Below are 12,839 nucleotides of genomic sequence, written 5' to 3'. Positions count from 1 at the left end.
CGAAGAATTGAGGCAGTTCTGAAGGCAAAAGGGGGTCCAACCCGTTACTAGCATGGGGTACCTAATAAAGTGGCCGGGCACATGTTCTTATCTGTGTAGTACTCAGGTCTGTTTGCAATACACATGTACTTAAACTTCAAGTTCTTCAGAAAAAAACTGCGACTTTTGTCAGTATTTTCTTTCTTTCATTGCAATTTTGGGTCTGTCAGTCACAGTGAAAACCGGGAATATTTCCGGGGACAGATCCAGCCGGGGACAGGTCGCCAAAATCGGGGACTGTCCCCAGAAACCGGGGATGTCTGGTCACCCTACGCTAAGCGCAAAACAACTTTTTTTTTAAACTTGTCCTAGGCCGTTTGACAGATCTGCACAAAGCCTGCTACTGTATGTAGCATCTCCAGATGGCTGTGACAAAAGTTATACATAGAATTTTGCTACGTTAAAGTAGGCGCATTTGACGACCAAACCAATTTCAACTAGCAAGTTACAAAACACATATCATATCATATATCGGTCAAATTAAATGTTATCAGCAAACGATTTGGGAACAGTGTGTAACATCACTCCACGATCCTCTGTACCACATTTGGTGAAGATTGACAATTAGGGGACATGTTATGTCTATATGTATAACATGTTATGTTATAATCAACATTTATTTTATCTGCTAGCTTGGCTAACAACATTAGCTCCCTGGTCGTCTGTTGCTAGCAGGTCGCTCTGGGAGTGTGGAGGTGGAGATGTACTGCTAGCTTGGCTAACAATATTAGCTGCCTGGTTGTCTGTTCCTAGCGGTTCACTCTGGGAGTGTGGAGTTGGAGAGGTGCTGACAGCTTGGCTAACAACATTAGCTGCCTGGTGGTCTGTTGCTAGCAGGTTGCTCTGGGAGTGTGGAGAGGTGCTGCTAGCTTGGCTAACAACATTAGCTGCCTGGTCGTCTGTTGCTAGCAGGTCGCTCTGGGAGTGTGGAGGTGGAGAGGGGCTGCTAGCTTGGCTAACAACATTAGCTGGCTGGTGGTCTGTTGCTAGCAGGGCGCTCTGGGAGTGTGAAGTTGAGGTTCTGCAGCTACTTCTTTCGGTTGCAGTTGCTGAGTTTTCTGCCTTTGATCTTTTAGATAGATAGATGGATATATCTGATGGTTTATTGATCCCAAGAAAAATGGGAAATTCCGGTGTTACAGCAGCAAAATCAGTCACAAAGCACAGAATATAAATATAAATTAAATACTAGAAAAAATATACATACATACAATATACACGAAATAATAATATGAATAAAGTAAAAAGAAGAAATTTTTGAATATGTACAGGATGGGGAAACAAAAATGTGCAACTGCTTAAATAATATGCAAAAATGCTAACATGTATGCTAGATGTAAATAAACCAATTGTGCAGGTTGCATTAGTGCAGTAGTGTGGTGTCCAAAAGTCTCATCTAGCACCCAGTGTTGGGTGCTAGATTCTAGGCTTTTTAGCCGGTGGTTGATTTATAAAGAAATCCAAAATACATTTTTGTGCCATGGCAGAAGCAAACTTCTGTAGCCTACTGTTGACCTGCCGGGAAAGTTCCCACAACTCTCTTCACTCATCAGCATCAGAGGCACGCAGCGTGCCTCGCTCTTGGCCAAATCGTAATTTCATTCTAATCCAATTATGTGTTTATCTCTTATTTACCAAATTGTAAAATGTATTGCATTTAATTTCTAATGAAAGGGATTGGGTTTATATTAAAAATCAATTTATTAAAAATAAATGTTTTTGTTTTTTAAATTATGGTTATAGTTGTTTCTCCTTTTGTTAGGGGGTGCTGCACCACCCTCCGCACCCCTAGTTCCCACGGCCATAATTACAGTTTCCTCACTGGCCCATCCACATTACTCACTGGCCTGTTCAGCCAAGTCTGATCAAAATAAGTTTTGTCGGAATAAAATATTGAAGCGTATGTAAAAAAAAAAAGTGTGTGTTTAATGTGTCTTCTCTTTGGATTAAAACAAAACTGTTTAAACCATAGTATAAGGATCAAACAATAAGAAAGCCTTTGGAACATAGGTGGTTCCTATGGTAACAACAGGCAGACTCTCCGGTCTGCGTTCAGCAGCTAACGTTAGCTAGCTGCCTTTTTACACAATGTACAATTGATGTGTTAAGCTTGTCTTTTAAGTGGTATGGACAGTTTTCTTTGATGGAACAGAGTGTAAATACAGAGAGTTACTACAAACTACTATTTTTTTTGTGGCTGTTATTGCCAGTCTTCATTCTAACCCGAACCGGCCCGTCAGACACCGCCTACCAAGAGCCTGGGTCTGCCCAAGGTTTCTGCCTAAAAGGAAGTTTTTCCTCTCCACTGTCACACTGTTGCTTGCTCTGGAGGAAACTACTAGAACTGTTGGGTCCTTGTAAATTCTGGGGTGTGGTCTAGACCTACTCTATCTGTACAGTGTCACGAGATAACTCTTGTTATAAATTGATACTATTAATTAAATTGAATTAAATAAGGACAAGCTTTTCTGCAGCGTGTGCAGCCATTTCCTTAGAGGAGCCATAGCCCATCAGCGACAGAGGAGTTTGTTTGAGTGCTGGCCCTCACAGAGGTAACATGCTTCTTGGGACCTAGTAACCTTCCTATTTAATAAGAAATGGTGAACACTGATGATAGCTTCTAGCTGAAAGATGTTTGTGTTTTTTGTATTGGCCCGCCCAAAATGCTATTTCTGCCTATGCCACTGGTTCAATATGTTTATTTTTGCACTGGATGACTCAATATATGTAGAACTGCTCGTGTGGTATTGCTGTGTGTGGGATATCAATACATATCCATGAGACAGAGCCGCGGTAACATATTTTGAATTGGGGGTGCTGACAAATTTTCAGAGTTAAGTTTTCAGCCAAAGTCAACAACCACACACCTAACTGCATCCATCACAATTTATTTAACTGTATAAAGATTCAATTCATTAAAAATAACCTATCCAAGACAATAATTGGCCTGCGATAGACTACTGACCCGGGAACACCAGAAAATAATATAATAGACCAATATCGCTATTCAGCCACATAAATTTCTTTCTTACCCATACCGTCAAGATGTGGACAAAATATCTCTTTATTAAAACAAGGCACTTTGTGGTGTCAAAACAGCACTAAGGCTTCGATAATAAAACTGGAAAACATCTAGGCTACACGCTCCACAAGCAAAAAACGAGAATAAAGTCCACATAATACAAGACAGAACCAACTAGGCCCTGGTAACGCAGGATATGGGCACACGGCTGCGACAACTGCACAGAATAGGCCTACTACAAGTTAAAAACAGAGCCACTAAACACATCACTGAGTTATGTTAGATCAAATCAAATTGAAGCAAGCCAGTCAGTTTTAACACAAACATTGAAACTGAGAAATGCAGCCTTAAGTTTTTGTAGCACGGCAGTAGCACATTGAAGGCATAAAGATATTGGGCCGTATGTATCAAGAGTTCTTAACAGGGCCTAAACATTTTATAACAATACGGCAGGATAATTAAATATAGGTGCGACCTCTTTCTGGTTTTCCAATAAGACGGCTTTACGCGCGTGTAAAAAAGAAAAACAATTATCTCCAATAATTTGTATAAACTTTCAGTTGAACTGTTACTAAACATTTGATGCCAATTTACTGCACGGCGGTAGCATAATAATAAACCAGGATTCTTACCTTGTGCTTCAGTTATAACACAAAAAATCCTCATCTCCAAAACGTCTACCAGGAAAAGTGTGACCCCGTGCTGCAGCACTGAGTTGACGTTGTTAAAGTTCCCTCCGTGGTTGCCTTGGTCTGGTGCTGCTTGCTAGGCTAACAACATTAGCTGTCTGGTGGTCTGGTGCTAACAGGTTGCTCTGGGAGTGTGGAGGTGGAGAAGTGCTGCTACTTCTATCGGTTACAGTTGCTGAGTTTTCTGACTCAGATCTTTTAGGCTTTTTAGTCTGTGGTTGATTTATAAAGAAATCCAAAATGCGCTTTTGTGCCATGGCTAGCGAACGTCTGTACTGTTGGCCCGCCGGGTAAGTTCCCACAACTCTCTTCACTCATCATTGTCAGAGGCCTGCTGCACATCGGCAGATTTATTCTAATCAAATTATGTGTTTATTGCTTACCTACCAAATTGTAAAATGTCTTACATTTAATTTCTAATGAAAGGGATTAGGTTTATATTAATAATCAATTTATTAAAAATAAATGTTTTTGTTTAGTTTTTTTAATTATGGTTATAGTTGTTTGTTCTTTTGCTAGGGGGTGCTGCAGCAGCCTCCGCACCCCTAGTTCCCGCGGCCATGCTGTGAGATGTGTTATTTGTCTGTCTTTAAGGTCCTACAACCTTTATAAGAATCAAGTGACCTCAGTACAACGCAAATAATCTAATAGCCCAGTTTTTCTGAAAATATTTAATATTCTTAGAGTTCAAAGTTAAGTAGAGTAGAGTTAAAAGACTACACACCTTGAGGGAGCGCTGGCTTTGGCAGATGCTTGTCGCTGGGAAATGTACGGGTACTGCTTGGGGTCAAGTTTGTCCTCAATGGCGTCCTGTGGGAGTACATTTAAGTTACTACACTTTCTACCCAAAACAGATGCACCCCTGTTAGACTTCCCAAAATACTATCTAATTAACTGCTGATTAACATTACTGGGAGAGGTGGGAAATGAAACATTCACTATGCTTCTCAGTAAATTAACTTATTGTTCTGGGCTCGTTTTATCCATCCCAAAATTACAGGATGGGGAATGTTATTGACATGGACATTCCACGCGACCAATCCGAAAGAGAATACCAGTATCTGTAACTAACATTGCAACAACCCATAAGCTTTTGCTCTCCTGATGGCTTTAATCTTTTTCTGCCATTGTTTTTTTCTCAGCGATTTACTCCTAAATACAAGGACAACACGGATATAACATACAAGAAGGGTTATTTTTTTTATTTTTTTTCAACCTGGACCCAGTTTTCCATGCATTAGTGTCTAAGTAACTAATGTGGACAACATATTTTGAAACTGGTCCAGTATTGAGCAAGAAAGCTGTAACCGTCAGCCGCCAACCAGGCTGCAATGTAGTCCAATAGGGCAAATCTGCATCATCAATTTCCTCCACTAAAAGTGCTGTTTTTGCCACTGACAGGCTTAGATATTAGGTTATGACCTCATAAGGGGCAAGATTTCAGATCGGCCCATCTGAGCTGTCATTCTTCCCTTTCCTTCCCTGCTTTTTTGAATTTAGGCCACTCATGAGAGAGAGATATCATGGCTTTCAAACGAGCAGCAGTCAAAGTGGCAGTTGGTCACGGCCACACCCCCAGCCTCCACCTTGCACCCCTCCTCTCTCCTCCTCAAAAGCTACATACTCAGAAATGGCACATACTAAGGAAAGCTGATAGTGGGACTGGCTCTAGAGGCAGTAATTCTACACCAAGGCTGAATGTAGGAAAAAAGAGACTTCATATACCGTATTAAGGGGCCCACTAAGATCTATGTAAAAGCATCCAAAGTACATGGGACCTTTAAAACTGGACCAATTTCAAAGTTTATTGTTTCTATCAGTCACTTAGACACCAATACATATGAAAATAGGTTCCAGGTTGAAAAAACAAAGTTTCCATTTAAACCTTAAGTATAGTAAGTCTGCTACTGAACACAAACGGCCAAAAATATCCATCTATTGATCTATTATCTTTAACCTTTTCAGGGACGCAGCTAACATCGGCTGAGAGGCTGGTACACTGGTTCTGGACAGGTTGCCAGACTATTTTATGGCTGACGCAGAGAGACAAACAACCATTCACGCAATTTTAGAGTTGTTACTGACACAGTGAGAACATGCAATCTCCACACAGAGAGGCCCAAGTCTATCAATGAGTTTAAACACAAAACCTTGTGATATACAGTATATACATCACAAAATTATGCTATATTCATGAAAACAGTTTGTCTTAATTGACACATTACTCCAAAGGAATTGTATTACTTGTTTTAAGAAACCAAGTATCAGCACTTGATATAACCTTATTAAAGGTTGATGTTTAAATTACCACTTATCCCCAATAGTACTGTGTAGTAATACTGCATTTCCCCATGGGGACATTAAACAAACTGCCTATACCTTATACTTAATAAATAATGTTTCAGGCTACAGTACTAGCATGAGAAGTACCTCAATGAGATCCTTCACAAGAGGAGTCCACCTAGAGAGCTGGTAGGTCTGCTCACTGATTCGCTCTTTACGATCGGGCTTCTTGGCTTTCTTCACGGTGCCCTGTGGAGAAACAACTGATCACTTATGGCTTTCACAATTCAAACACCAGCAGACCAACTTACTGAGACAGTAAGTTAAACAGTCTGTCATTTGCAAGTGCCAAATGTCAGTATTGAGGTATTTATGCTCACATTCAGCCATAAGCAAAGATTTCCCTACAAAAAGTTGATACTGTGCTCCTGGGTTTAGGTAATAACTATTCTTTTCCAGAGATATTGCTCTTTTTTTAGTTAGTTAAAAAAAAATATAGGTGTAAAAGGCATCTATGTAAGTTAAAATGGACAGTCATTTGAAAAAAACATGTTTTTACAGTTATAGTAACACAGTAATACAGTAAGTTTCCAGTTCAGGTTGGTGAGACCTACAAATGTGTTCCATCTTAACAAACATAATCACACCACAAAAATACATCTTTGTTTGCTCTAGGCAGCCTACATTCAGGCTGGCCCACAGAAAACCCATGTGGGTCTAAGTTATGGGGGTTAGGGTTATAGATATAGATAGGGTTATAGATATGTTATAGATAGATAGATAGTCTTTATTGTCATTTTAAATGGTCACATACAACCAAATTTAGGGTCCTGTTCTGTTCAGGGAAAGACAGTTTTAACACTAAAAACAAAAAAAGAAATCACATACATTCAGGACATAAGATTTAAATAAATAGGTAAAATAAGAATTGCACATGAGAGGGGGCAGTGATGGGATAACTAGATAGCAGATAACGACAGAAACTGCAAGTCAAATTTTTTTTTTCACACGATACACAATACAAGTATACAAGTATTGTGTATGTATCCAAAGCCTAATATCCTATTCCTCTATGCTACAGAGCTTAATTTTGTCCAAAACCAATTATAAACACATCAATGAGCAACAGTGTTGCACTAGATGACATGTTACTTCATTACCTATTAAACATTACATACACACTGTAGTTTATTTTTGGCTAAACTCTACAAACACCCTGCTTTTCCGAATACTCACTAGAGCATTACATTTGAAAAGTTTGGAGAGACGGACCAATGAGAAAAACCCAGTATAACACCAGTGTTATCTTTTATGGACGTGTTATTTTGAAAAGTGACGTGCATAATCTAGGGATAATACAGATTGAACTTAATATGGTAAACGATGAGACACTGAAGTTTTAGCGCAGGACAGCTCACCTCAGACACAATGGGAATGCCCATGTGGGCCATGTTGGAAATTATGTCACTGTCCTCTGGTGGGATGCTGGCATGCTGAAGGAGCTTACACAGGTTCTCCTCAGTCACACCTGACACACACAGACAGACACACAAACAAATGCAACATAGTTTTGCAGTCCATACACACATGCATGAGAGCATGCACATTCACAAACATGGTATACTGCATGCAAACATGAGAAAAACTGTAATGGATTAGAACCAAAGAAACAAAAGAACACAATATGAATGCAAACATATTTACAATTTCATCAAAAGATTCTAAGTTTGCGTTTCTGCTTTAGTCATCACAATGCAATTATACCATACTTCCAAGTGAGTTGGTATGAAAAACCACAGGAACAGGACAGTGCGTATCATACCGTTCTTAAGGAAGATGTAGAGCAGGATAATGCGGATCTTGTCAGTCACACTGACGTTGGCATCTAGTAGAACTGGGACAATGAGCCTCATTGGATCCTTAATCTTCTCTCCCTCTGCATCTATGCCCATTGCCAGATCCTTAAAACCAACACAGAAGAGGGCAAAACTCCCCATGACATCCGCATAAGTTCCATTTTAACAATACAGAGGATCTGAGTTTCTGTGTCGAAATCTAGCTAAGAAGTTGCAGAGGAGCCTGTAACTGCAGTTACCTCCAGTGGGGACAGCATGAAGCTGCCCCATCCCATCAACAAATCCTCCTACTTTACACTAGTCTAAATTGAATTCATCTGACCACTTATAGTCCTTAAAGAGTACTTTACAGACATGCAGGAGAATGGATAAAATATTTTGTCAACAAAAAGGTTCCAGCATGTAAATTGCCCTGAAACTGTAAATTGATGGATTTACATTTCAATTTGTTTACACAAAGAAGATACTGTGTTCAATAGTGAGCTTAAGATGTTTTAATACATAGAGTACAGAGTCAGGCTAGCTGTTTCCAGTCTTTACATTAAACCTGTAACAACACATTATGTAATAAAACCATGTGCTCATCAATTTCAACAAAAACGTTTTTCTTTACTCTGTTTATAACCATATACATGTATTCATCTCGATAGTTCAGAGCAAAATTCATGTTCATAGACTAATTCATTCACCTTTTTGTGAAGTGTAAAGAAAATTAGCAATACTTAAATTTACTACGGTTTTCCACAGGTCTGCAAGTAACCATTATTTTGACCTGTACCCTTTGGGTCTTGTGTATGGGGGTTGGAAAACAGCAATTAATGTTAGAGGATGTCTACAATGTCATAGTTAAGAAACATACAAGAACGTAACAAAATGCTCTAGCGGAGGAATAGAGATCTGTATTCTCTAAGTCTGGATGGACAGACTTTATTGTATGTTGCTATTCTAGAATTGTTGGCATAGTAGATAAATGTCCACCATTGTGCTTTAGGCTACAACTTGAGCCGCTGTTTTTCAGTCTGTATGTCTTTACATTTTGGGAAGTTAGTGCCATTACAAATATACATAATTAGCCATTAGTTTCTGTTTGAAACATGCAGAAAGAGTTATGACCATGGATGTATAGCATTGTCTGGATACGCTATCACAAAATGGTGTCTATTCAGATCAATGGAGTTGCATGGAGCATATGCCAAAAAAGTTTCTATGCTTCCGGTTTTACTTCCGTGATGTGCAGCCAACTAAATACACTTGTAGAATATACACAGTAGTGTTTCTCCATAACTTTAAAAGTGGTGACGTCACAGGTTTTAAAATCACAGCTAGAGGGGGGGGTTTCCAAATATAAAGTGTCCATGGATTAAAAGTTCAGAATAGAGAGTCATAATCAACCTTGTATGCAGTTAGTGGTATCCTGGCATCAGTTTTACAGGTGTCTCTTTTACAATGATGACCTATGGGGAAAATACTTTTGGGCAGCAAGGTGATTTTTCCTTGCAATACCGCAAGTGGCCACTGGACAAAGTTGTTACTGGGGGTCTGGTAATTACGGGTTAAAGTACCTTAACATCACACATGAGCTGTGTGTCACAGGAAACACTGCAGCAAAAACTGTTGAATGTGTTGGTGGGAGGGCCAAACTACGATAACTAACTTCCTGTTGTTTTAAGAATACAGGCATTTTATCTGTCACCATTACCACACGCAGTTCCTTTGCCTCATGTCTCTCCCTCCAGGCCCCTTCTTCAACTCTTTCAAATTTGAAATCCAAACAATCCAACAATATCTCAACAATACTAACCATGTCCTAACTCCTGCTGTGTACTTAATTCACAGACATGAGATTGACACAGCATTGTGGAAAGAAAGCAAATAAGCACATTTCCCGGACCCGTCATACAGTACATACAGTAATAGTTCCCCTTAGTTGCTTATGTTGGAATGCTATATTGAGGTGGGTTCTTCACTTTTAACGTTATTAATCAGTTTAGAGACGGATATAACCGTGGCATATGTGTGATTTACCTGTTCAACACGACAGAGTTTGTCGACAGTGCCCTGGTAGCGGTTCATGCAGTCTTCTGCCAAGTGGAGATGGGTCGAATACTGAATAGGTCAGAAAGGAGAGATGGTGTTAGTGAATCTGACATGAAAACACAATCAGCTGCAAACAATAGTAAACAAAAGCCTTTTTTGCCTTAGGGAATCTGTCAAATAAAGTTGACAACTTCCAGGTCCTGCAGATTAATTCATAATTTATTTTTAAACCTTTGTGCTCTGTGCTCATCACGTCATAGAAAGTTACAACATTACAACTATATAGTACAGGTGTCTGTATATCTTTGTACAACTGCACAGTGTCACAGTATTAGATGTTTCTAAAATATTAATCTGAGACTAGCATTAAATTGGCCTTTCTAACTCAGAGTGATACACTAACTCTGCACTGGCTGGCCACTTGACAATGCTCATGATGCATTGGATGAAAACACGTAAACTAAACACAGTAAGATCACATGCTGTAACTGTATAGATGTACAGTAACACTCAGGTCCTACCTTGCTGAGCTCTTTCTGATACTGAGGCATCTTCTTCAACATCTGAGACAGTTCCTTCATGGTGGTCTGAAAGACCCAGATGAGAGATATACTTTAGTGATGCTGGGAGTGATGAATAACACAGATGCCCTCTTTACTCTAATAACTTTAAAGGGGGATGTGTCAATAATACATTCACTCCAGTATTAAATATACTTCACTTTATGTATCTGACAGTTGCAGTTTCTACTTACATTACAGATGAATATGTTACATTCAACAAATTTGATCTCTTAAACTTATAGTGCGTAGTTTCTGTCGCCTCCATGAGGAAATCTAAGTAATGACAACAAAACTGTCGGAACATCCACATGATACAACCATTCCGTGATCGCGCACCACCCCACCCCTCCTTCACACAGTTGCTAGTAGCCAAGGAGGACATGGAGGATTAAAAACATGATGGACTCTTCAGAAGAGGTAATTATCATCCCTCAATTTTCTGCGTGTGAAAGTCGCCAGACAACACAATTTTCTGAACATAGCCATACTGAGAAATACAGAGAGTTTTGTGGAGCTATTAGTCTTAATTAACTTTGTATCAACTTATTTGGCAATGGCTTGATGGAAAAGGACGTTCATTAATATCAAAAGGTTACGTACTAAAGCCTAAATAAGATGAGACACATTGTTTTGGATTGGAGTACCCAACAGTGTTGTGGTTTGGGGTTTTTGTTTGGGGTTATTTTCCCATTTGGCCTTCCCTGTGTTTTTGTCTCGGTTTTCTCCCTAGTCTGGTGTTTTAGATGCTGTCTTATGTTCCCCTGTGTCTGTGTGTTCTGCTTCCTGTTTTTGATAGTCAGTTTCCTGTCTTGTCTTATCTAGCTTCACTTTGTTTGTCTGATTGTCCTGCCCCGCCCTAATATGATTCACCTGATGTGTCACCTGTTTCCCATTACCTTGTTACCTCTTGTACTTAACCTCTGTGTTTCCTTTGTCCCTTGTCAGATTCTTCCAGTTTGTTTATGTAGGCTGCATATTCCAGTCTGCATGTTCAGCTTCCCTGTGAGTTATTCCCTGTGTTTGTTTCATGTCTTTTGACTTTTGTCTTCCCCGGACCTGTTTTTGGATTGCTTCCTTTTGAGCCTTGGGATTTTTTGTGTTTTGGATTCGTCGCCTTTTCCCTGTGTTTTTGGACTGTTTAAAAAATCCGATTATACCTTACCTTGCCTGCCTCCCTGTTCTCTGCATTTGGGTCCTCCATTTTGCCATACCATACCATAACACAACAGTATCTAAAATGGTTTTACCTCAAACAGCCACAAAAGCTGCTTACATGATAACAAATAATGAATTATTATAGCTATTAATCATTTTATAATTATATATATACAATGATGGGGACCACTGTGCCTGCACAATGAGTATTTTTTACTTTGAGTACATTTTGCTATAACAGGTCAGATTTGTAATGACATTTTCTTGTGACAAAGGGTTTTCCCATTGTGGTATTGATACTTTTCCTTGTATGAGGATTTAAACACTTCTCCCTACTGTACTTGTTTGCTTTTTTCAAAGTCATATATTTTACACTTGATTTGACTGAGGAATTGCACTTTATCTACATTTGAATTACATCCTCTCTAACACATGATTTTCGTGTAATTATGACAAAGTAAATGCATGTAATAAAATGAAATAAATGTGTAATTTTAACATCCTTTTAATTTTTTAAGATGAACTTGTTAACAGTTTATTTACACATCCACAAGTTATGGAGCAAAACGAACATTAATTTAGACACTTAACGATTGTAATTGGTTTAAAGAAATGCCGATTAACCTGAGCATTGTTCTGAAAGTTTCTCATACAGCAAGGGAGGAATTGCAGTGACAGAAGAGACCTTGTTTAAACAAAATAAAGACAGGCTGCAAACTGGATTAAAGGTTTAGGTATTCGGGGGAAGGGTTTAATTTTTTTCTCGAGAGAACAATTAAAATGACAAGAACAGCCTTCACAATGAACAGAGTAACAAAGTGATCCACAGTTCTGTGCCTTGCGTAACATATGACAGTTCCTCATATCCCATTTGCCCCAGCAGAAACCATGACATGTTTGGAAAACATTCTAATCTTAAACAAAACACTTCATCTTCTTCCTCAAACTTCTGGGAGCCAACCATGCCCCTGTGCATCTGTCTAGTGCGTAAATACATCAATAATAGTCAAAAATGACTGTATCCTTCATTCTGTCTTAGAAATCAGAGATTTACTGTATCTCGTCTGTTAAGTGGTTCACGGCTCCAACCTACAGATCGGTAATTTTCCCATTACAGCATACACTCACCGGCCACTTTATTAGGTACACCTGTCCAACTGCTCGTTAACACTTAATTTCTAAGCAGACAATCACA

The 12,839-nt window shown here is 39.1% G+C and overlaps 1 protein-coding gene across 1 annotated transcript in view; it reads right to left on the bottom strand.

Moving 5' to 3' along the window:
- Positions 1 to 12,839, bottom strand: part of stxbp1b (syntaxin binding protein 1b) — a gene marked incomplete at its 5' end in the record, with an annotated part of 29,420 nt that overhangs the window by 4,462 nt on the left and 12,119 nt on the right. Inside the window, 6 exons of the mRNA XM_034872221.1 lie at positions 4,475 to 4,560; positions 6,181 to 6,282; positions 7,452 to 7,561; positions 7,856 to 7,994; positions 9,915 to 9,995; positions 10,448 to 10,513. Coding sequence (XP_034728112.1) covers positions 4,475 to 4,560; positions 6,181 to 6,282; positions 7,452 to 7,561; positions 7,856 to 7,994; positions 9,915 to 9,995; positions 10,448 to 10,513 — 584 coding nt within the window. The remainder of the gene's footprint in view (positions 1 to 4,474; positions 4,561 to 6,180; positions 6,283 to 7,451; positions 7,562 to 7,855; positions 7,995 to 9,914; positions 9,996 to 10,447; positions 10,514 to 12,839) is intronic.

This window comes from Etheostoma cragini, chromosome 5, assembly GCF_013103735.1.
Source record: "Etheostoma cragini isolate CJK2018 chromosome 5, CSU_Ecrag_1.0, whole genome shotgun sequence".
Lineage (NCBI taxonomy): Eukaryota > Metazoa > Chordata > Actinopteri > Perciformes > Percidae > Etheostoma > Etheostoma cragini.
This window is presented reverse-complemented; position numbering and strand designations above follow the sequence as displayed.